Below are 25880 nucleotides of genomic sequence, written 5' to 3'. Positions count from 1 at the left end.
GGGCTTGGACTTCCCCGTCAGAGCAGGAGTCGGGAGGCGTGGTGTTAACCTCTGAACCCACCGAGGCAGCGGCAGCAGTGGTGTGAACAATAGTGTGAACCGCTCTGTAACTTTGTATCCGCTGTGTTTGTTACTCAGAACACTTGAAAAGGCCACTTCATCCATCGTTGGACACGGGTGGGAATGGCGTTCGAGTCGTTATAACCACTGCCAGGTAGAATAGTAAAAAAGGGTTGGAACTGGATTGTGATGAACTGACACTGTACATTGGGAATGACAGTTAATGAAATGCGTTTCAATGTGAGTAGTTTAGATTATGCTCGTACATTTATCTATAAAGGGATTATCTTTTAATATTGGTATACAGTATGTATTGCAAGTCAAAGACATCACACAGCAGCTCCACTCATATCCCAGGGGTCAGTTTGGGACGTCCCGGCATCCCAGAGCGTGAAATGAATGTTGTTTTAACCATTCAGCCTGCTGCTCCGGCAGAAGAGAAGCATCGTAAACACTTCTACGTCATCACATGTATGAGGAGGTTTGTTTCCTTTGTATTTCTTGAAAACATTAACTGTCACTTCTATTGGGTCTGTGTAAATCCTCCAGAAATATTATGCTAGTATTTTTAATTCCCCTTTTTGTTTGAGTAATTCAGTTATACCATTATTACCTGTTGATGTTGTTGTTGTTGATGTTGTGTAGTTAATGAACTAAAAAAGCTTTACATTTTTAGATAATTGTTTTTAAGTGGTACTTTCTTTAAAAAAAAAAAAAAAAAAAAAAGTATTTTCATAAATGATGTCCTTTTATTCCTACGTTACAACTTTGTACTTTGTATGACTTCAACTGTTCAACTTGTTATTTTTTGTACGGACAGATTCTAGGCATTTTTTTGCATTTAACTGTAAGTTAGGAAGACAGATTAGGCTTCCGCTGTGCCGGCCATTACAGTACTGCCCCCCCCATGCAAAGTCTATGCATATTTTACTTGAGTTAACATTGAGCTTCTATACAAACACAAGGTTTTTTATTTCCCCATGCGTTGTTTGAGGTACTTCATGAAGATGAGTGAGTGTTTAACAACCTAAACCTCAAACACGACTCTCAAACAGCAGCAGGTGGCACTTAATTTATTTGCAACTCCACAGGTTCCTTGTACAGATAGGCTTTGGAAAGAAAAAAAAATGCTGTGGAATTTTTTTTTTTAATGGCTTTTTAATTGGTATGTTTGTAATACTTTTATAATAAAATGGTGAAAACGAAAACAAAAACAAATGCTCCTTTGACTGCGATTATTGCCTTTCTGACATGTATGTGTGACTGTATATTCTCTATCCCCCTAAAGTCAGTCTGTGTCTGTATGGGGAAGTCAAGGCGGACCCCGGCCCCGGACACGCGTGTGCACAGTCCCTCCCAGCCTCCCGTTGTCCCAGAGCAAGTTCAGCTGGCTCTGATAATGGTCACATGACCAGGTGCGGCCAGCTGCCAGCACTCGGTTTCGTTTTGCAATTTAGGCACAGGCGCTAAAATGAAAACCTCTTCAACCACAACTCACTATCAAACCCTGCGGCATCATTTTTTCCACCCTGGTCCTAAAACCACAGTTTCGCGTCTCAGGGTTGTCACCCTCTCGTGATCTGTTTTTTCCTATTTTCATTTCAGTGAAAGTTTAAAATAAGACCTCCACAGCAAGGTTACTTATTCCCCCGCTGCCAGCAGAATTACTTAAATTAACACCAGCGTTCACATTTGGATTTCATCGACCTCGTGGGCCGTCATCTTGTTTCACCTGCACAGGAAGAGCTGGCGATTTTGTGTCATCTGCAATTAAATGCTTTCAGTAAACGCGTCACGTGCAAACAGACGTGTGAAAAATAAAAGTGAATTGTATCCGTCTTCCTTGCAAGTCAGCACACTGCGCCGATGCCTATCAGACGCGTCCGCTGTGGTCCAGAGCGCCGGGGCCTCAGGTCAGACTCGTGAGGGACGTCACCTGCAGAGACCGGGCCAGCTCCTCGCGGCTGCTGGGACGCCAGGGGTAGAACTTCACGGCCCTGCATTTGTTCAGCATGTGGAAGCCATTGGCCTCAAATCTGCCCGGGATGTCCCCAGCATCCAGCCACACGAAGGGCGTGATGGCAGACGTCTGAAGGATGATGACGTACGTCTCGCCCTGCTGCTCCACAGTGGCCTGAGGTGCGAGACAGAGACATGAGATCACCCCGCTCGATGGGAAACAACCAGCCGCTGCGTCACGAAAGCAACAAAAATTGTAAAAATGCTTCCGGCGTTGTAAGAGCTTCAACAACTAGTTTCTTTAGAAGGTTCCCACGGTAATATACTTCAGGACTGAGCGCACACCCCTGCTAAGAATAGATTATGCATACTGTAAAGATGGTCTGTGTTGTAAGTTTGTCATTACCCCCAAACTGAGCGTAGTAAAAGAGATGGGATCCTAGTGTTGCACACTGCTCTCTCACATTGAATCTACCTGGACCAACCAAGACCGGATTTTTATGTCTTACGGAAAGTTTCGGCTTTTCCAGCCCCTCTGCGTCCTTGAAGGAGGACAGGAAGTGGTAGTTTGTTGGGCCGTGCTGCTCCCGTCCTGCCTCCAGTGCGAAGGTGAAGAAACAGCTCTTTCGGGTGCAGTTCCCCTTCCCCAGCATGTCCTGCACGGGCCGCTTAAAAACCAAGAGGGAAGAGGCGGACCGGACCTCCACCGGAGAGAGCAGCGTAGAGGCGGCCTCCATCCGGCTCCACTGGTACACGCTGACCTAGTGGAGGAGGAGGGGAAAGAGTTTAATCTGAGCAGGCCTTGTATTGAAAGGAAAGGGTATAGCATGACACACACACACGATCAGTGATTATTTATTAGCATAGTAACCTCAGATCACTACATATTTAGTACTGAAAGATCATTTGGCTTTTTCTTGTTGCATTTAAAGCTTGAAACAGACCTGCAGCGTCGCAGACAGGTTACTCTGCAGGTCTGACACAGCGTAGATGTGAAACTCCTCCTCATCCTCGCAGCCCACCAGCAGCACAGGAGCAAAGAAGTCCTGGGCAAAGTAGTGCAGCATTTTCCACTTGCCCCCATACTCTGTACAGAAACGCACAAGCCGGTGGGGGTCAGGTATCTTGTGCGCACACTTCACTGGTGCTTTTAGCAAGTGAGCATTCCCATCCTAATTCACATCTTCAAATACATTTTTTCCATCAGCTCTGGCAACTCGATGCCTGACAGTTATCCAAAAGGAAAGCCTTTCGTTGTGCAAGAAAATAAGATTTTGAACAAGCACACTACCTGTTTAACTGTTTCACACACTTTTTATATAATCTGCATCCATGTAGCCAATACATAATAATCAATTAAAATGAAATGTATACAACATAGGGCAGCGAGAGCAAGCAAACGCCTCACACTCTGTGAGGTCAGAGCACACAGTCGCCAACAGCAGAGCAATTTAAAGAGGAAAAAAGACACGGATATAGTCAGGAGCATCAAGGTGTGCAGCAGGTAAGTGCAAGTTAGAAAGTGCATGAACGTTTTTCTACAATTAAGAATGTAAGATGGAACCAATCGCTGCGTTCGCATGTCTGTCATTTGAGTCACTGAAGGCCAGCACATGTATCTGGGTGGTATCGCTCTCTCTAACACGCATGAGCATCTGTACATCATGCCGCCACTACAACGTCATTACAACATCCTGCCAGGGTAACGCAAGCGCTCTGGATCGCTGATGAAGATTATCTGTGAAACAGCGACACCTGATGGACAGTGGGTAAAATCTCCACAAACACCAGGCCCTCGGCTGTCATGATCAGCTAACACATTTTAATTGCTCTCAGATTACATTACTTTAAGGAACATACGAATAACATCATTAGCCGTTAAAATGAGTTATTACTTGCTTTCTTACACCAATCAGTGTTAACTAGGGTAAATAGTTACAGCTGTATAACTAATAAAAAGGGAAATTGTGAATTCTGAATAATAATTAGAAACGATAACTTGCAAAGGAAGCATATTGACTTTTGGTTCACATAGTTCCCCTCATTATGATGACGTTATATATTCTTTCTTTGGTCCTTCTTTGGTCTCTGCAGGGCCAACCTTTAATTAGAGTAATGCTGGATTAATTGAGGTTAACTGGAGCTCAGCTCAAGAGCGGGGCCAGATTTCACACCGTCATAAAGCCACTGGTAGGGTTTATTCTGCTAAAAATATCTCCAAAAACGTAGAAGCGCCATCCCAGGTAAAAGCACACACTCCTGCCACTCACATTATTACAGATGTCTATTCAAATGAAAGCGCTGATCCACATGGTATCGATATGCAGAACAGGACGGGTTCAGGGAAAAGACCGCTCAGCACTCGCTTCAGGAGAGGAAGAAACAGTCTGGAGAAGCAGGGCAGAAAGGCTATACATCAGGGGTCTCAAACTCCGTCCATGGAGGGCCGTGTGTATGACACTGGTTTTCGTTCCAACCGAGACCTCAATGACTTAGTCTAATTGTTTAATAAGCTAGATACATTTAAACACCTATCCAGGACCAGCATATTTTATAAGATACTGTACCTCGAATCAAATGCACTTTTAGACCATCAACTGTAAAATACCTCGCAATATATTGTTTAATTAATTATTCAATTTGATATATTTAAACAAATTAAGTAATCGAGGACTCAACCAGCATACATGGCCCTCCAGGAATTGAGTTTGAGACCCCTGCCACATAGGAACAGGTAGGGGATTCAATCGCAGCAGCGTGCCGTGTTTCCCTGTCCCAGACCCCAGCAGTGCACGTGAGGGGCGCTGTGCTCACCGATGGAGGACCAGGACGGGCCCTGCCAGATGTCGTTCAGCTGCCAATACAGGGCCCCCATGGTGTGGCCCCGCCCCTCGATGATCTCACTGCGGCTCCTGCGATAGAACTCCGTCTGCGCCTTGACGCACTGCGCCTGCATCACCTGTACACAGGACACACGCACGCACGCACACACACATAGGACACAGGACACGCACACACAGGACACACGGAAGCACACACGCAGGACACAGGACACATGACACACGATGCACGCACACAGGCTGTTGTTAGTAAGATGCCCTATTTATACACTTCGCTGCGGTTTCTTTACAATGTGCTGCGTTGTGCTGCAGGTTAACCAGAGACAGTTGTGTCCTGCTGCTCCGCGCACACGCTCTGAACACTGCTGCAGTATCTGCCACTGGCGTCTGAACATGCCATATCAGAAGCACCTTGCCGTATTGGATGTGTATTGGAATGGCCGATGGCTTCTATAGGTTACCTGTGCTGTGCATGTATTACAGCTGCCAGTCCTACAGTGTGTCCAAATAGACAGACTGTCCCGTGCCATTGAGGACCTCACTATTCCACACGTGGATTTACTACAGAGGAGCACAAGAGAATGAGCACGGAGCTGTAAGTGTTTAAAATGATGGGCAGCAGCGTGGAGGAGCAGTCAGGGCCCCGGACATTGGAGTGGAGGGTCGTGGGTCCGATCCCGAGAGGGGGACCCCGATGCTGGACCCTCAAGCTAGATTTCACCAGTAAAAAAAAATGCAGCTGTATGTATTGTAACAACTGCAGGCCACCCCTGGATGTGGGCACCTGTGATGAAATATAATACAACGATTGAGACCTTTCAGAGGTTTGGTGTTGTCCATTGTTACAAAAGAGAGAGAATAGTTCAGGATTAAAAACATCACAATGAAGTAAATCACCCGGATTGTGTCTATTGCCAGATCTAAACAAGGTGAAGATCCAAAACACAACTTTAAGTGTAGAACGGTGTTCTTAGTTTGTAATTAATTGAATGTATGTTGATCCTGCAAAGAACATAATGACTGAAGTGGTTCGCAAAGCTCAAAGTAAACGCAAAGACAATCACTTCACTTAAGAAATCAAATCAATGACTGGGATCTATGCAAGAAGAGAGTGAAACGGGGCCAGGAATATCTAAAATAACTTGACTACATAATCTGGTCCAACGGGGAGAATTTCATTCACACAAAAACCTCCTGTGTGGGCGTTTAATAAGTCTGCACCTTGCAAACAACAGGAGACATTATCCAACAAGTTAATTCCTGCTCAAGTGATCATGAATATCAGGGTGTCCAGTTACCTGTGTGAGGAACAGCGTGTCTTTATACTCCTGCAGGGGGTCAGTAGACACTGGCAGGGAGAAGTGCAGGCCGGCCTGAAACAGCATCTGCTTGTTGCCGGAGAGGTGGTGCTGCCGGTGGGCCGTGAAATCACTGGAGTAATGCCAGTCCTTGGGAGCAGAGACCTGGGGAGGGAGAAGGAGCGCGTGTGAATCCCCAGGTCTGCTCGGGGAGTCTGTAATCACCCCCTACACACAAGAGCTCATTTGAAACCAAATGGTTATTGAGATATGATATTAATTGGTATGTTGGGGTTTTCGGTTTGTTTTTTTTACAGACACATGTGCCTGTTTTACATTGAAGGCATCGAACAGCCCGATTCCTCAAATGTTACCAGTTGATCTTGGGAGGCAGTGCGGCCATCAAATGAAAGCATTGATAATTAAAAACAAGCATGAAGCAAGCGATTTGGCACAGTTGTCTGTCATTTCCATAGAAGGGAAATGTTGAAATCTGCTAATGGGGACATAAAAGGGGAAGCAATTTTGAATACATTAGTTCGACCTTCTCAAGTGAATGGGAGTGAGAATCTTACTCGGAGACTCCCGTGCCACGAGAGGGAAACCATGCCAGAGCAGCACAGTCCCACTCAAGAGTACGGGTCTCTGGGTCGGAAAATGTTGCATTATGATCTCCATCTCACATGGACTTCAATAGACACGATCCAAAGGAAAGGGGGGATTATGTCCTACAACTTGGCACACACAACATTTCTCACCACACCCCCACACTTCACCTTCTGCAAGGTGGAAAATGACGGCCACGACTGGAAGCCGTACTCTGACGCCAGCCTGGTCCTGGGGAAGTTTTTCCAGTTCCAACAGTCATCCACGTAGCTGTAGAAATGCGTGTCTCCGTAATTCGGGTTATAAGGATTCTCCGCTATCCAGCCCTCCTGCACAGACTCCTCTCCGTTGGTGGGGCTCGAGCTAAGAAACGGACGGCTGCTATCCTCCTAGAATTGAAGAACAGAAGTCCGATGGCATTCACTCCTGGGTGTGATTTCCACTTATATCTTAATGATCTTTGACATGCTGCCATTTCAGTGACAAATTACAACAATGGAAAAGTGGGAATCTTGGAAAACTGGCTGGTTTTAGCAAATGGTAAAATAAAGCCGTTTCATACAGAACTCAGTAGGTCAGATTTGGAAACTGCTGGTAAAATAAGAGAGTCAAATAAAATCTTAAGAAAGAGTAAAGACATTTTAGAGCTAAAACAAAAAGTCTGATGCACATTTATTCTGGTTAATCTGAACATCACGTATGAAGCTGTTGTAATGAGTGGAGTAAACAACCTGAGAGACCAGACCTTTTATGTGCTGAAGATGTGAAATTGTACACAGAGTTTAAACTTGAAAAACAAAAAAGATGCCTGTGTGACAGATGACACACGTTGTTTACTTCCTGCATCAGAAACCCTGTTAAAAACGGTACCTCCTGGTACAACCGGTATCAGAATAATATCGGAGACATACCCTTGTGCAACATCTGTCAACAGACTTGTGCAAGAACAAGACAAAATCAAGAACTTCTTTTTAATAAACAGCGACATTCAAGACCAAAAACACTTCAACATCTGGGTGAAAGACGGGGGGAAAAGCTGTTCTTACTATAATGGTACCTCAAGGGTTACCTGAGGAGGCACGTCACATGATCGGTGCAATGCAGTTCTGCGTAACTAGGCTGAACAGCTGCGATTCATCCCAAATCTGTGCGAAGCAGGAGACCAACACTCGTCTCTGCGTCGCAATCTCCCTCGGCCACCACTAGGCCGCACTACTGAGGCCAAAGCCAAGGCAGACAACATGCCGTTACACTGGTAGGGAGGATGAGTCAGCTCAGAGGCACGCACAAGGCATTTTTTCCCACTTCTTCACATGGAGTCATTTCTCACAGGGAAATCAGCAGTAGTAACGTCAGCCGTCATTACCATCTCAACAATCCTGTACTTCAAAACAGATGACATATTTGGAATTGCTCATGAATTTACCGTTGGCAGGAAGACACCGGTTTTCTGTCTGACATGTACAAACTCTCAAGCTAAACTCTGGGAATCGCCAATAAGAGGTGGAGCAGAAAGACAGGGCTGTAGCACAGATATGGCGCTCAGGGGGCGAAAGCAAGGCTCTCGTGTGACGCTAAAAGACACAGTCACAGTGCCAGCTACTTGACTCTTCAAACGTAAGGACACAGCCATTTCACCAATCAAAGATTAACCTTGCAAACAAAGATCATGAAAAGAAACCAATATGACATGGTGTCAAACTGCCACTCGGTTGTAACTGGCTTGCATTCATCTCGAAGTACTCTTCACACAGAGAGGCGTCACAGTCTGAACAAACTCCCCAGCGATGTGGCTGAAGAGACAATTTGGGATCATTCAAAAACAGACTGGATAGGATCCTTGATCACTTAGTTATTAATGGACACCAAACGGGCACGATGGGGCGAATGGCCTCCTCTCGACTGGACACTGTCTTATGTTCTTAATTTAGCACTTGGCCTGTCTCTTATCCATATGCCACCCAAACAAACAAACTAACATTAGTGTTATGTTACCGGTTTGCATCTATGCCTCTCACAATAACACGAGACAGGAGTAAAACTGAAAACAGTCGGCTGATGACATTTCAATTTGAACTATTTGAATACCTCAGATGCCCTACCAACATAACCTATTTGCATGTGACACCAGTGCTGTCATGGAGGGATAGTAGGTGGGTGGGGGGATACGCCGGACTCGTTCTTTAGGCAGGTTTCGTTCGGTCTGAGTGGAGGAAGTGCAGGTCAGTTTTTGATACAGGAAGTGCATCCCAGTTTATGAGGGGGAGGAAGAGACTAAGTAAAGCTGAGAAAAGGGGACAGGACACTTATGAAATGCAATCGATACAAATATATATTTAAACTAAAATCGAAATAATGAATAATTAAATTACATAAATGTTTCTGTTAGTCAGCTGACCAAGATAACATTGCTTACTCTTAGAATAATCTCCCTGATGTTGTTGATATAGAGCTGTACATAGTCTCTGCGGTAAACCTCTCGCTCTGCGGGGGGGATGTGGAACCAGTCCGTAGCGATGGCCGCCTCGTTTTCATTGTTACCACTCCATACAATGATGGAAGGATGGGACTTCAACCGCCTGACCTGAAATAGAATCGGGATAACCCGAGAGCTTCAGAAACAGGCTTTCACAAGCCAGCTCTTCAGAGAAATGGGCGCCACTCCCTCCGTTATGCCTGGAAGAGGAAATTATGTTAATAATGATGTTCTGTCTTTCACATCAAATGAGGCATTATTTTTCAGTCTGTAAAAATCAAACCTTTCATTTACATCAGAAGGTTAGGGCACACTTCTCTCCTTTGATGGTCATAAGGCAGGCCGTTGTCATTACTAGAGTGACCACTTCCTCATTCGTTTACACTTCCAGTAAAAACATTTCCATAAATCAGAAGCATTCACTTTAATTACACATAAGCAAATTAGGCTTTTCCCAATAATATGAGTGAATGTGCATCACTTGTGTTGCAGTTAATATCTGGACAAGGCATTTCTGTCAGTGAGCAGAAATCACCCAGAATAACCCCATTTAACTGATAAATCAGACACCAGACTTTGGGTGAAATGCATTTAAGAGCAAATTCACCATTATTTCCTACGGTCAAAAATGATGCACTCCAAATCCAGACACAAACAAGTGCCTGATCAACATTCAACACAGATTTCAAGATTTCAGATTTCATCTACTTTAAGACCTGGTAAAATTCAGGACTAATTGTGATTGCCTCATTCAACTCTCATGAGAAGTCTTCATTGTTCTACGGTACAGAGACTGGACTCTCTTAACCTGTCCAAGTATGACATAACACTCAGTCCTGGGATGATTTGGCTTGTCACAATTTGTGCCGTCCACAAAACAGCAATGTCCTTTTGTACGACCGTGAGCAGACCAGACACATCCATTCCAAATGACCAGATCATTAGTGATTTGGTTTCCACTAATTAAGAGCTTGCCTCTTAAATGAATGCTACCCCTTCAACACGGGCAAATACTTTGTTGGCAAATAAAGAGACTTAACATAATTTGCTAAGAATCCACAGTCTGGATCGCTCTGGGTTGTCTCTGATGCTGGCAGCATTTGTGGCCCCTTCATTTCGAATCCCACGGTTTTATTTGACAGGTCTGTCGACGAGACCAGAGTTTGGGTCATTCATGTAAACTGTGAAAGGGCAGACGAGTTAAAGTTACTCGCTGCCTACAGCTCTCCTAAATGATCTCCTACACCAAAGAGAGGCTTCTGTTCTCCCAAGCATGGCCTGTTGACTGTACATAATCCACTTCTCAGGCACCATGCATTCACAACACGCGATCGTCGCCGACGTCACTTTCATTTGTCAAAGCACACTCGGAAATCTAACACCAGCATATCCATATGCATTTCATGTGTTGCAATTTACAAGTGCGACGTTTTAGTTCTATAAAATGTGAAACATGCATCCTGAAGCCAAACTTGAAACCGCATCTTACTACCTCTAGATCGGTTCTGCCAGTTTCCCAACTCGAGAGAGAAAACCTGCGTCAATTCCAGTTACTCAAGATTGTACTGTTACTGTAATTATCTTAGGTATACTTCGCATACATAGAAACTATTTATATTTACTGCAACAGTAGAGCAAACTTGGATGCCGTTATTCTGTTGTACGTGTAGACCAGCAAAGCATGGAAAAGTTCAGCTCTGGACTTTAAGTGTTACATAACCCTCCCGAATGCCCTGCTGAGAGAGAGCAGTGCTCATGAAACAGGCTGCCAAGTGATCCTGTTGGCAGATTGTGAATGCACACTGAAGAACGGGCTCCAAAAAGGGATTCTAACTTTAGAAACAACAAAAAAAAAAAGAAAAAAGAAAACGCTTTGTGCATCAAACAAGAGAGGCTTCAGCAATTCTACAGCGCCTTGAAACAAAAAGTGCTGCGTGCCAAATTTAGCCTGCAGAACTTGACAGCTAAAAAAGACAGGCGGCAAAAATCACACAACCATGGCGGGCAGAATGAGAAAGAACAAACCCACTCCGCTGCTTTAGTGGCTAATGAATATTACAGCACATATACCCCAATTCTGAACAAGAAAGGGTTTTATAGACAGTGAAAAAGTCCAGTCTCTTCTGCAATGGGACATACCCCTGTTAAAAGTGTACTTTGTGTAATATTTCCACAGTTTAATGCATCATTTATTCGACAAACACCAATCAAGAATCTGCAACTTTATGGTAATCGGTTATTCTTTCCGCTTCAATTATTCCTTATCATGCTTATGGGCAATTTGCGCAACTAAGGAGACTCAAAGCAGATGGTGAATGGGTTCGGACCGGTGTCAAGCTGACGTGCTGTGCATCTCACCTTGTGCAACTCTGATGTACTTTCCAGCGTCGGCTCCTCCCATTCAGTTTAAGATACCTTTTCAATTTCTATTCTTAGCAGAGTACAGTCAGAAAGGTGATAGCAGATGAGATAACGGCAAACACAGAATAAAACATACGTGTCGTTTAATAAAACGACCAGCGAACCCTTCCTTCCCAAAGTGCAGGTTTCCAGATCCCCACTTACCTTTCCCTCGGGATCTGCAGACACAGGTGAACTCACCAACTGGAAAAGAAATACCTGTACAGGAGAACCACTTACTTGATGAGTGACTTCTTCTCTCACTGTGTTTAAAAAGCTGGACTCCGATGGGTAAAGCGCACAAGCAAACATGAAGTCTTGCCAGATCTGAAACACAGAAGCAGAGCGGTTGGGCGGGTGGGGGTTCCCTCCCACAATAAATTAGCACAACAATGGCTGAGTGGAATTAAAAACACCCCAGGAAACACGATGAGGCCTATTTAAAAGCCAATATATTACTATTGCTAATTCCACACACTAGTGTTTGTGGCACTTTTGCTTTGGAAGAATAAACTGCAGTATTGGAATCTAGTAGAACATAGTAGAGCATCTCAGACAATGAATTAATTATCTGATAAGGCATCCCTCTTCCGTATGTAAAATCTCTGGTACGTCGCAAGTTTCTGCATCTGATTAAGCTGAGTTAATGCTCAACATGGCGTAGATGGTGAGTCAGCAGTTCACTGAACACACACACACACACTTAGCAGGCAAGTGAAAAGGCAGCACCAAGAACAACAACAAAACCTCAAAGTCATTACCATGATCCCGAGCTCATCACAGATGTCATAAAACTCCTCTCTCTCATAGAGGCCTCCCCCCCAGACCCGAAGTGTGTTCATATTGGCATCAACGGCTGACTGCAGGAGGTTCTTGATGCTGAAAGGCAAGGCAAATACAGACTTTTTTTTGTGAACAACCGAAGTAGGATTCCTCACCTTCCTCTTAAGGGATTTAGCCTAACTTAAGTTGTTTCATGCAAAACATACTTAAACTAAAGTACCAGTTAAGATGAAAACTAAATGGAAAAGTTGTTTTATGCAACTGGCCACTGGGAAATATAATACCAGAACAAGTACTTGTTTCTTCAGGCGCACATCTCCAATTTACTCATGATTTCACAGACCTTCAGTCCATTCAACTCCAGAGAACTACGATCTGTTTTCAACATCATTGCACAATATCACAACCACAGAGCCTAAAAATTATTTTTCAAGCCTACCAAAGCTTGAGGATAGGATTCACCAATGGGCGAATTATTACGATCGCCTTTGGAAAGACTAAAGCCTGAAATAAAGCCACGGTTTTCACAGCACCGATAGGACTTACTGTTTCAAGAACAAGAGACGAATGTGAGGCTGAGGTGACGGTTATTAAACACACACACTCTTGGGATATCTCGAGATTGTTCTATTTGGATGCACTGAAGGTCAAGTGGTAATAAATTGTTCTCTCAACACAACAGCGATTAGACGGAGAGAAAAAGCAGTGGGGGGGAGGAAAACAAAAAAGGCCAAGCTGTTAAGGGTTTAAATTAAAACCTGAGAATAAACAGCTGATGACATTTCTTGTTCTAAACAGAGACATATATCGGAGTTTGCAGCTTAAGCAGAAAGGAGTGAACACAGGGTCTTACACATCATAAGTTACTCTGTCTTGGAATGAGTCAGCAGGAATCCAGTTGGAGCCCTTCAGGAAAACAGGACGTCCGTTGATCCTGAAATAGAAACTCAGGCCTGGAGATCCCGCAATGGGCTCCTGGATCAGCTCCACCGTCCGAAAATACACCTGCCCGGGAGAGACATCCATTACTGACGTGCCACGGCCTCGCACTGGCAAAGCAGCTGGTGTGGATACCGAAACGGACAGACGCCAAGTGGTACGCATGAAAAACCTGAACCCATCACTCAGAAACTCGGACACGATGCTGAAATTCGGGAAATGGGAAATTAATGCATTAAAAGAATAATCGCAAACAAGATGCTTGCGGAGCATCCAGATCAACGCAGCTCAAGTGGATCCAGTGCCAGTCCGCTAATGCAGAAAGGTACAAGAACAAACCAGTGCAGAAACGTGCGGCCGCCAACTTCATATTACGGCATCTGTGGCCGCTAGTCAGAGTCAGAGTTGCTAGTCTTTGTTCAAACTTAAACCAAGTAAAAGGAACGTAATGTGGAGCCATCTTACTGTAGTGTATTAAGAGCTGTAATTATGTCAGTTTTATACCAGGATTTGCCTCAGGACCTCTTGGACTGTTCTGAAGAGTTATAATTGCATAGAATTAGGCTCCATGACATATATATATATATATATATATATATTTCATGACCCAGTAAGACCAGCAAATTGCACCAACCAAAATCAGACCAGTGGCAGAGCAACTGGCACAGAAAAACACACTGGTACAGTGTCACAAACTACAGCAAGGGAAGCTTCCACGAGGAAACTACACAGATATATTTAAGCAAGAAATGTTTTATCTATAGAGCCGTGATAAATGAACCCACGAGCTGAAGGAATGAAACTCTCCCCCCCCCCCCCTCCCCAGGGCTTCTGCACTTGTGGCACGAAGCAGAAGCTGCTACACAATGAATGTGTTTACATCTCTTCCACTTCGTGCTCAGCCTTTTGTCACACTTGTACTATTTTAAAGAGCACACTGAGTGATTTGAATACTGCAGGGCTCTGATGAATGTACATTACGAACCGGCTGGATCTCGTTTTACCGGGCAGAGCCAGTTAAAACACCAACCAGCGATGGTGCACCACTCCATCCCCAAGAGCAAAACAACGCAGACACTTCATACACGGTCTAGCCACACGGTCACAGAAAAGCTTCAATTGGGATTAGACGGTCCGTTATAACATGTTAAGACATGCCCAGCTACACGTGCCGATCCTCATTTGTTTCACACCCATTTCAGATGACACAATATCCAAGATGGTTCATCACAATGTTTATATCATGGAAGGAGTTCATGACCTTCCTAATGATCAGTGTGATTCGGAGTTATATTAGATTTAACTTGAACTTTTCTAAACCTGCTGTAACGCTTCTGTGATGGAAGAAAGTGCGCGGGAGGAACAGCGCTACACAGAACTCAAAAGGATTATAGGCCAGCATGACACTGTTCCCCAAAAGTTTTGAGGTAGTACAAAGCTTTTATACCCCGTCTGGGACATACCCTTAAGGGGTTTGACATTTAACAAACAGTGTCTGAATGGTCATTTCTAATAACTATAGCAGTGATTTCATTGGCATCCTAAACTAAACCTTCCCATCTCATCAATATTATAATCAATACTCATGAATAATAATCATTAACCTCTGAATTGCCAGATGCATTGGAAGGAAATCTGCAGATAATACGTTGCAAGAAAGGAATGTGAGCTGCTGATAACCAAGTTAGGAGTAACAGCACACCAAGGACAAAGGCAGGATAGGATTTTAATATTGTCCCCCACACTTCCAAGGCTTAGGTCTGTAAAGATCTTGTTTGAGAAAATGCCGACAGACTGCAAAGCTATTTAAACAAGAACAACATCACGAGGTCCTCAGACGGCATACGATCATGAATCAAACTGAAACCTGGACTTGAATTAGATACTGCCAATACAGATTCAGAATTAAAATAAGTGCATTTACCTTTTATTAGATTTAGTAGAATTTCCATCGCTATAATTAAAAGTACAACAGTCAACTAAGGTTAATGACAGATGGTAACTTGAATAAGAAATAGCAGCTGTAACACTAGATGGTGTGAAAGCCTCCTCAGGGCTGCAGTTAAAACCAAAAAACTGCATCTGCACGAGTCCAAGCAAATCTTCAACACAACATGCTCGTTTCAGCCACGTCAGTTGTTTGCTATATAAACATCTGTGGTGGTCTAAAAATAATCCAAACCCTTCTGACATTCAAAATATTGAATTTCCTTGGACTGCAAAAGAAGTTCTCTTTGTAAAGAACAGTTCATACCAGGTCAGTGATTTAAGGCGGACCCGATAGAGGGATTTCATTAGTTAACATACATCACACATACATGTCTCACAATCACCCAGGTGAAATATATCACATCACAAACATGGCATTGTAGAAATGTTAGTTTCTTTATTATCGTTTAATCCCTGAAGTCTTATATCTGTGCTTTGTGAACTTAAGTCCTTCTGTTCCTCCCAAAAAAAAGCACTGTCACACTTGCTGTTCATTTCCTGCCTTTTCCTCCCTCCGAGCACACAGACTCCTCCCCTTCCCAAAAGCTGCAGTGACATCAGCAGGGCACTCACCGTGGTGCGTGTGTGTGTGGATCCCCCGCCCACCTCCACACCGACACTCAGCTCGTACCCGGTCTGCTTGCCCTGTCCGTTCGGCCACCATAGCTTAACAGGGACACTCTTTAAAAAGATTGAAACATACATGCGTAAGTGTGATGGAAGCAAAGAAAAGTGCAATGAAAGCACGACGAGACATTCCTCCGACTCTGGGAAAACCTCAAAAGCTACACCTCTCTAACCTCGAATGGCACGAGCGTGGCCCAGATGATCATAGCTGACTTAACAGAGCCCGTTAAATCTGCTATAATTATCTTGGCTTCGGTTAGACAATTGGCTGAACAAGTGCCGAGGCAAAAGGTGTGACCTGTTTCTCTGACTCAACAGAACCCAGGGCTCCAGTGTGCCTCCATCAAAGCAGCTGTGACGCAGTGCGCCGAGAGAAACTACGAACAAGGCCAAACTGTCTCAATGAGGAGCAGCTACTTCCCTGTTCGTCTGTAACTCTGAACGCACCTCTTATACTCGTTAACTCAACTGTTAAAGTAACTAATTATTTACACAGAACTGAAAAAGAGGCAGAAACACTTAGTTTACGTGGTGTCCACTAACAATTTGATTGACAGACGTATTGCAGAGTCATAGTATTCCTACCAGAACCAGACGTTCTCATTACATTAGGTTTACTACTGGATGCAGACCAGGGCTGTCTGGCTGGAATTGGGCTCCACCAACAACTCTGAACAAGTGGCCAATTCATGAGGTATGAACACGGGTGTGAATTGCACTGGATTAACCAGTCTTATAATAATTAACATGCTAAAGTTTGGCAAGGGTCTAATTACTTAAATTTCAAATTCAAATTACCTAAAGCTGGACACTTATGACAACACATACAGCTAAATACTAATTAATACTAGTTTCTAAACACGTCGAACTTGAAAATTGTTTTTAAAAAACAAACAAACAAAAACTGAGCCTCGTCAATTATATAGTTCAATTACAGGGTTTAATTGGCTGCAGTAATTAAGAACACAGTTGGAATGAAAGCATAAAAACAGCAGGTCCTGGAGAAAAGGAAAGGAAAAACTGTGAACATGAAGGTAGATGGGACTAAACACAGCTTTCATTAATTTATTTTTAATTATACATATTTTATACAATAACGGTCTCCTCTGCTTAGGCGAACTTCAAGGTTAATTTGAGAGCGTGTGCAATAAACAAAACATTTCCATAAACAAGTTTTTTACTGTTATGGTCAACCTAAAGTCTCCCCAGCAAATGACATAATAAGAAATGTTACTCTGACTGACAGGAAGGTCCCACTGTGTCTTTGGTTCTGAATTACTCAACTGAACTACTGCCAACTGTTAAAAACACACTAAACTGATTTAACAAGGTCTTTTTAATAAGCATGTATCCGAGCACTCAGAGGTAAAGAAACTAGAAGTCACAGGGGGCTGGACTGAATCAGAAATCTGACGCACTGACGAATCCTTCCGTCCACACCCTGTCCCTGATGGCAATTTTCCATTTCCCAGAGGCATCGGGGATCTAGCACATGGAAACTGTTCAGCTGGGCGTGTAATCCGAGACTGTCGGGTGGGGCCGAGTTTTTATTTAACTCGAGCCCCGATCTCTCCAGGACGGAGATCCAGAACTGCTGGCCCATGGATTCAAAAACTACAGCCTTACAACCTAATGAAAACCTAATGGAAAAAAGAGAACAGGCATGACCGCACTGCCAGGTGACGTTTCTGTGAACGGGAAACATTTACGAGTAAAATCAGTATATTAGTTGTTCCCGACACATGGCTCAGGCAGTAGGACTCTCAGGAGTCTCCCCATCCACAACTGACCGTTCTCACCCTGTTAACGGGAAGCAGGAATGCGTTTCTACTCATTCCAGGCTGAAGTTTGGCCTCAAAGGTGTTTTGCGTCTTCAACTCGGGAATATGTAGGGTGACGCGAGCCACTGCCGCTTCCACCACGTCGAAGAACAACTCTGCTTCGATGCGCCACTGGCCAGCGACGGGGTCTGTGGGTAAACAGGAAGTCAGGTACCCGCACAAAACCACCACAACAAAGCAAAGAGGAAATACAAAGAAATCCAAAGCTATACTGAGGAATTTAATAAAAAATATTCCTTTTGTATTTAGGTAAGGACTTATTAAAGACTTAAATGCTGAATAAAGTTTCTGTGGGGGACGGGACACTAAACCAGTGCAAATGTATCAAATGCAGTTTAAGATGTATGTTACCATTCGTTATCCCCCTCCAGACTATTTTTACAATCGACTGTCTGACTTTGCGGTTCAGAAAAAGAACAACACGCCTGTTCCTGGCTTTTCTCAGGGTTGAACACAGTAACAGTGTGTGTGGAAAGGGCGTTTCAGAGCACAGATAAAGTATCCCGCAGTCCCACGGCCTATCTCTCGTGACAGTTGGTACGTGCAACCCGACAGCCTTTAACATACCAAAGCTGGGGGTCGTGCTCAGATAGACCAATCGGCAGACGTCGTAGGCCTCGACTCTTAGGTCTCTCCAGATTCCTTGCGTGGGGAACGAAGGACCCCAGTCCCAGCTGAAGGAGGACTGTGCCTACACGAAACAAGGAAAGCAGGCATCTCGTGTGGGCATAGGGATGTGGTTGACCACCACGAGACACCCTACTGGAACACACAGTGGCATTGAACGAGGACAATTTGGATTCCCAAAAGTGAAGTAATGCTGTGGCATAATTAGGTCTAGGAGAAGCACCTGAACGGGCATGCAAGTGCAAGACTCTCTGAGGGACAACATCATAATGTTAATGATGAGATGCTAAATGATTCATTATAAAATGCAAAATAAATACATCTGACAAGACCCTGGAGGGAGGCAGGGGGAAACACAGCTGACAAAACAGTGTGAATAAGAACGAATTGCTCTCCTTTCATGTGTCCTGTCTTACACCAAAATGATTAATGATAAAACGCACACACCCCACAAAAATGCTGCCAACGCAATGAAGAACACCTCAGACAAGACACAGGGGGGAAAAAAACAACTGACATAATAGTGTGAATAGGAACGACTTGCTCTCCTTTCATGTGCCCTGTCTTGCACTAATCAACGTTTCAAGAAAGGCTTCATGTTTCACACAGGCACATAATCTTGAAAGGACTAGAGTATCAACACTGACATTTTTAGTTCTGCTACTTGAACTCAAAAAGCTAAAAATAGATCCCCAGTTGTCAGCTTGAACATTCCCAGCGCCACGTGAACCTGTTTTATTAAAGCTGGATCCTCATGGGACAGCTTGCCCGGAAATAGAAGTCTGCCAGCCTCCTCGTTCACCCTTCTAACGGCACAACTTTCTTAAGGTCTTGAACGCAGAGTGCTCTCTATATCTTACAATGTTACTAGGTTAGATCAGGGGTGTATTTGTCCACGACTACCACAGAGCTGTTTTTATTACAAAAATAATTTTAGGCCACTCAGTGCAGCATACCATATAAAATAGGGAAAAAGGGTTTAATCAATTACTGCATGACAGCTTTGACTGTTTTAGTGCTAAACAGGAGGACGTAAAAGAGGAGATTCATAGCTTCATAGGCACTTCTGTAGGGTAGACACACTGCCAAGGGACTAATTTAGTCTCACTCAAAAACATGAGTAAAAATAAACAAATTATATAAAAACAGACGGAAAAAAACGTGTGGAGTTTCAGAGGTTCTCCTGGCTGGATCCCAGTCTGACTGCGAAGCACGAAAGACTGTGCAAGCAAGAGAGAAACACAATGAATGCCTGCATGACTAATACATTGGGGCAATAATACTGCAACAGATCTGACATCCACATCCTGCGCCGTTCCTGTGAATAAGCGTCAAGTGACACGGAGAGTTACACTAACCTAAAGGTGTTCTGGTTCAGTCTATCTGTTGAATGCAATAGGCGGGGTGTGAGCGACTAGAAAACAACATTATGTCACATTGTTACGACTTCTTTGGAACTATATCTAATGAAACCGAACCGCTAAAAACACTGCGGTTTCATTGAGTGCACAGCTGATTGGGAAACAACGACCAAATTGTCAGGATGACTAAGAATTGTGTAAGTGCAGTATTTTCAGTTTGAGTCGTGTGCTGAAACGCAAGTCAAGGCTCGATACTTACAGCCCTAAGGTTAGCATTTCACTGGGGTTGTTTTTATTTGTCCCCCACTTTCCATACCTTTCTGATAAAGTTGACGTGGCACTCTCCTTTCTGCACGGGAGGGGGGCAGTCCGGTGGGACTTTGTAGGAGGCGTGGGCCGTGCTGCGCTGCGCTGCGTACGCGACGGCCGATACGAATCTGACCTCGATGACATTGCTCTCCTGAAGCAGCGCGCTGACATCGAAATTCTGCAACACAGAAGGAAGGGGTCACGCCATCGCGTTCACCGGCTGCCGGCAGCCCGTAGATGCGGTAGATGCGTAGATGCACGGCGTCTGTCCGCTTCGACTCACGTATCTGCGAAACATGTTGTCTGCGTTACCCACAGCAGCGCCGTTGATGGAAACCGAAGCCACCGTGTCCAGGCCTTCACACACCAGAACCATCTTTTGCCTTTGCCTATTGGTATTAAATTAGGGATTATTGTACAGCATTATATGTACAATTTAAAAGAGTAATATTAGTAACAGTATTTAAAAAAACAACAAGGTTTTAATTGAGTCGTTTATTATTTTTCGTGTGAAAAAAATGAAGGAAAGTTGAATCGAAATTCCAGAATCATTACAATATCTAATCTGGATTTAGATTCACTGGGATTTCAATGTAAAGTTTTCTTATTTCAATCAAATAAAATCCATCCACATCCTTTCACATACCCAGATGTTTACAGTGCTTGCCCACCTTTGTCCTTTAAAGTGAAGTCTTTCCGACTCATAAAAACACTTCCTCCCTTTGAAACAAGGTGGCACTTAGCTAGTTCCCTGTCCCTGCTCTGGCACAGTAAGTACACTAAAGCGGATTCCTGCTCTGGCACAGACACGCTTCATTGCTTTTTAATGAAAGCCTCTGCAAGTGAGGGCGCATGTGTGTTTTCTTCTAAAAGAACGATCCTTCATAGATTTGTAGCGGAGAAATATTCTTTCAACTAAAAGCATGTTACTTTAAACTGCACAGCACTTTTGGAATGGTTGGTTTCTTTCCACCCATGGTATCTCTAACCATTTCTATACGAACAGAAAACTCTGTTCCTTTTGGGATTGACCAGCTCCACACAAATTAAACCATCTGTAAGAAATTCCCAGCTTTGCTCCCTACCGATGCAACTGTATCTTTTCAGGGATTAGATTCGGTAGCAAAACTGAAGTGTTTCAATCGAGATTTGAAATGGAACTGGATTGTTTGTGTGCGTTTGATATGATTTGATGATGGGCTGCGTTCATGTCAACAACACTAGGTCTTATTGGTTGCTGCAGTACGTAAACAAATAAATAACTACATTTCTGGGTCTTTTACCTCAGTGTCAGAAACAGTCAACATTAGGATGAAGGAATCTGTGTAGCCAAATATGAACAATGCAGTAAATCTAATGTTAGGAATCCATAACAACTAGAGGAATAATTACTAAGATTAATGCTAGAAAGAGCTTCTTTCTACCTGAATTCAAGGGGGAGAGAAAACGTCCTTGTGTAAGTCCAGTTGTCCAAAGCGATCCATCTGTAAACCAAATCGTTGAACCTATAGTATGGATCCTACAGGAAAGAAGCAAACGTTGCATCTTAAATATACAAGATGTATAAATAAAAGTAAGAATATTGACGGTAATTGTGTATATTGTGTACAAAAACGTGATTCATACATGTACAGAATTCTGCTATAAGAAATCGTAATACAACACAATGTGGGAAGGAGGTCACTTCAACAGGCAGAAGCCTAAGCTGATTAAAATAGCAAATTCAAATGGTGTTTCTCATGTTTAGCCCTCACTCCCACCCCCATAGGTGCTTAGATTAACATACTGAATAAAATATGGCAAATAAATCCTACTTATAGTATATTTCCTACAAAAGCAAAATGTTTGATGTTTTAATGTGTACACTTTTTAGCACCTAAAATCCAGCATTAGACCATGCAAAAATAAAAATAAAATATGCACCAGAGATATTCATCACTGGAGTAGCAATACCCTGACCTCACATCAGAACACAGAGCTCTCATTCTTATAGAAATACAAAACATACGTCACAAGAATTACGCATATCAATACTGACAGCCATTACAGAGCACTGTTGTGTGTCCCGTTAGGTAAGAAGGCACTTTGAACATGTATTAAAAAACCAAGACCCTGTCACTCCTGGAATGCAGTGAATATTATTCAGGACCTTCCCATAGCAGCAGCACCGGGTTGAGCGTGGTCAATGCCGTGTTTCACAGCTCACTGCTCTGTGATGGGCTAGAATAACAGCCCAGCTTCACACAATGAACTGACTTGCCAAACCCCTTCGAGCTACTGCAGGGCCGGGAACAATGGGTTACACACGCTGGGTTCTCCAGCTTACAGACATTAGCTTATCAACACACGCTCGCTGGGAGTCTCTGCAAAACTCTGCGATGTGTACAGTCCCCCATGGACCAGATATTATCACTGGCACAATAAGAAAACAGGAAATTAGAACTTGAATGCTAAGTTTTGCAACAGAATGATGAACCCATCACAACATCCATGCAACATTTAGTGCCTATTGATATCTAGGCTGTGTGTAAAAATGCCAAACAGTAGCCCAGCACAGCCCGAACGCATTGGTATGAGCAGTGAAACTCATATCAACCTGCCAAAAATATACTAAATAAATATTAGGATATGCAAAACCCTCTTTTCAGCAACAAGCAGATAATGCTTGCGAACTACCGAGCCAGAATAATTAACACAAAAATACATGAGATTAATTTAATGAATATAGAAAGCAATGGTCGGGTAAACAGAAAGTCTGGTAGCATCAGCATCAAGCTAATTGTCATGGGCTGTCGTTTATTTATTTGTTTTAGAGAAAATGGTACCAAGGATATGGTCTATCTGTTTGGAAATAAAGCATCTCTCACAATAGAGTCAAGGCAGCACTGGGAATAGTTATGGCTGAAGAAAACACTGTCGGACATTGTGCAATATGCAGCAAAAAGTACAAAGAGGTAGGCCTACATAGATCCCACTAAGTGAAACATCTCTAGTGTGCAAATTGACGCACACAATTTAAATGATGCAATGGCATAACAAAGATAAATCATTAAGCACTTTGTATTGTACTTTCAAACCAATGTTGAATTTTGCATTAACTTAGCCTCAGAGGAACCTTGTGTAAGACAAAATACACACCAGGTGCATATTACTAATAGGAACAGTAAAACTTTATTTTATTGCAAAAAGAAGCACAACAGGTTTTAATATTGATGTGCTGCTCTGTCCTATTCCTTATATATAACCATATACACCGATCAGCCATAACATTTTGACCACCTGCCTAATATTGTGTAGGTCCCAAAACAGCCCTGACCCGTCGAGGCATGGACTCCACTAGACCTCTGAAGATGTGCTGTGGTATCTGGCACCAAGATGTTAGCAGCAGATCCTTTAAGTCCTGTAAGTTGGGGGTGGGGCCTCCATGGATCGGACTCGTTTGTCCAGCACATCCCACAGATGCTCGATTGGATTGAGATCTGGGGAATTTGGATGCCAAGTGAACACCTTGAACTCGTGATTCATCAGACCAGGCCACCTTCTTCCATTGCTCCGTGGTCCAGTTCTGATGCTCACGTGCCCATTGTAGGCGCTTTCAGCAGTGGACAGGGGTCAGCATGGGCACCCTGACTGGTCTGCGGCTACGCAGGCCCATACGCAACAAACTGTGATGCACTATGTGTTCTGACACCTTTCTATCAGAACCAGCATTCACTTTTTCAGCAGTTTGAGCTACAGTAGCTCGTCTGTTGGATCGGACCACACAGGCCAGCCTTCGCTCCCCACGTGCATCAATGAGCCTTGGCCGCCCATGACCCTGTCACCGGTTCACCGCTTTTCCTTCCTTGGACCACTTTTGATAGGTACTGATCACTGCAGACCGGGAACACCCCACAAGAGCTGCAGTTTTGGAGATGCTCTGACCCAGTCGTCTAGCCATCACAATGTGGTCCTTGTCAAAGTCGCTCAGATCCTTACGCTGCCCATTTTTCCTGCTTCTAACACATCAACTTCGAGGACAAAATGTTCACTTGCTGCCTAATATATCCCACCCACTGACAGGTGCCATGATAACGAGATTATCAGCGTTATTCACTTCACCCATCAGTGCTCATAATGTTATGGCTGATCGGTATACTTGACAGGAGAGTTAAAAATGAGTTTAAAACGACGATCAGCTTTCTATGTGAGCAGATTACAACAAAGGTATGCCCAGCTGTACTTAAGGGGTGATATTTGCAAACACAAACCATTCAAATAAATGCTCTGTCTCATGATGGTATACACAATTTCAAATGGTAGCACAGTCTACTCAATGCAATATTGTAACGCAATACTCTTATTATGATGCAAGAAAACAGGATATAAAACATTAAGAAACAACTGATATAAACACTGCAGTGTAAAAGGTTTCTGCATAGTTACAATTGATCATTGTTATTTGTATTGATGGCATTTTCAGGGCACGTCGCCTACCTGTATCAGCCCCTGTTTCAGCAAAGCGGTGTGCACACAGCCGGGCACGTCCGCAGGGACGGCCAGAGACGCGTTGTCGTTGCGCAGGGTCCATTTCCCGCTCAGACTCCGGGTTTCAAAGCCCTGGCCGCCGGCCCGCAGGGTGCACAAGCCCGCCACCAGCGCCAGCAGCGCCGCCGCCGCGTCTCGGACAGAGGAGCTCATGTCGGCGGCTGTGCAGAGACGGGGATCCCGTAAAGCCTTCGGGCGGGTCCGGTGACGGAGGGTACGTTTCAGTTTTGGAAAGACTGCACTGAAGGCTGATTGTCCTCCATCGGCGCCAACTTCCTGCTTCTGACAGAAAGGTCATGTGACCGATCAGCTGACTGCGCTGGCTTCTCTCGAGTGCCGAGCATTATTGCAAAACAGGCGAGTTTGATCAGATATCATCGTAGGTGTGGTTGATTATCAGCTAATTCCTAGTTTATAATTGTACTTTTATAAGTGTAATGTGTGTCACAGATATGTTTCATCATTTGTCTGTACCATGAAGTTTAACACTGGTTTTAAATATATAATCGATCTGGATTGTAATGTTGCTTGTTTTTTTTTCTGCTCTGCATGAACAAAGTTTCTGTTTCTTTTAAACAAATACAGTTTTTTAGTTGCACGGCCTGCAGGGAAGAGATCCCACATTCATATGCACGCTTATGAAATGTACCAAATTAAGTTACAATGCATGTTGTGTGTTATGCATATGGCGTATTCTTTTATTCTATTTAGCACACACCTATTTTATCTAGTATAAAATGTATTTTACTTTCCTAAACCCTTTCATGTCAAGACAAATCTAAGCAAATCAAAGTACCCAGCAGCAAAATGGCAAGACTGAACATATGGTTAGATGTTAATGGCAGCAATTGGGTGGCTGATGGATCACAGTTGAAGGCCAGCTGTATAGTGGAATGAATGCATTTTCAACATTAAACACCTCGTTAGCAAAGCCACTGCTTTGGTTTGGAGCAATTACATGCGAGACCTGCAGGCATCCGTCCTGAAAACATTGCTAAAGGTCACTGTGGCCCATCTGGCCAGTTTTCAGTAACAGGTCTATACATATGCTTTTGAAACCCAGCCTGGGTATCGAGTCATCAGTCAGCTTCTTCCTGGGTTGCAGGCTGCGATGTGGCTCCTTGATATGCCTGCCTGCTAATTATGGAGGTTTGCAGACTTCATAGGTCTCTGTACATCAGCCTTGAAGTCCATTTTGGAGCACATGGTCAAGTTCAAACCCCTCATGACAGAGAGCG

General features: G+C 43.7%; 1 protein-coding gene across 2 annotated transcripts; it reads right to left on the bottom strand.

The window, feature by feature from the left end:
• Window positions 1-1117: 1117 nt before the first annotated feature.
• Window positions 1118-25021, bottom strand: manba (mannosidase, beta A, lysosomal). Of its 2 annotated transcripts, XM_066720745.1 has the most exons (17): window positions 24592-25019; window positions 21540-21634; window positions 20399-20504; window positions 20123-20293; window positions 18386-18509; window positions 17777-17946; window positions 15924-16031; window positions 13276-13427; window positions 12401-12518; window positions 11880-11966; window positions 9180-9347; window positions 6934-7152; window positions 6158-6322; window positions 4834-4978; window positions 2964-3106; window positions 2529-2780; window positions 1118-2194 (listed from the first exon to the last, which is right to left on the bottom strand). In XM_066720745.1, the coding sequence occupies exons 1-17, from the start codon at window positions 24793-24795 to the stop codon at window positions 1970-1972; spliced, it is 2652 nt and encodes an 883-aa protein (XP_066576842.1). In that variant the 5' UTR covers window positions 24796-25019; the 3' UTR covers window positions 1118-1969. The 2 variants fall into 2 exon arrangements, with proteins under 2 accessions (XP_066576842.1, XP_066576843.1); XM_066720746.1 differs by lacking the exons at window positions 1118-2194; window positions 2964-3106 and having other exon boundaries at window positions 2552-2780; window positions 24592-25021.
• Window positions 25022-25880: the final 859 nt, after the last annotated feature.

This window comes from Amia ocellicauda, chromosome 13 (genome assembly GCF_036373705.1).
Source record: "Amia ocellicauda isolate fAmiCal2 chromosome 13, fAmiCal2.hap1, whole genome shotgun sequence".
Classification (NCBI taxonomy): Eukaryota; Metazoa; Chordata; class Actinopteri; order Amiiformes; family Amiidae; genus Amia; species Amia ocellicauda.
The sequence above is the reverse complement of the archived record's forward strand: the minus strand, read 5'-3'. Positions and strand labels throughout refer to the sequence as shown.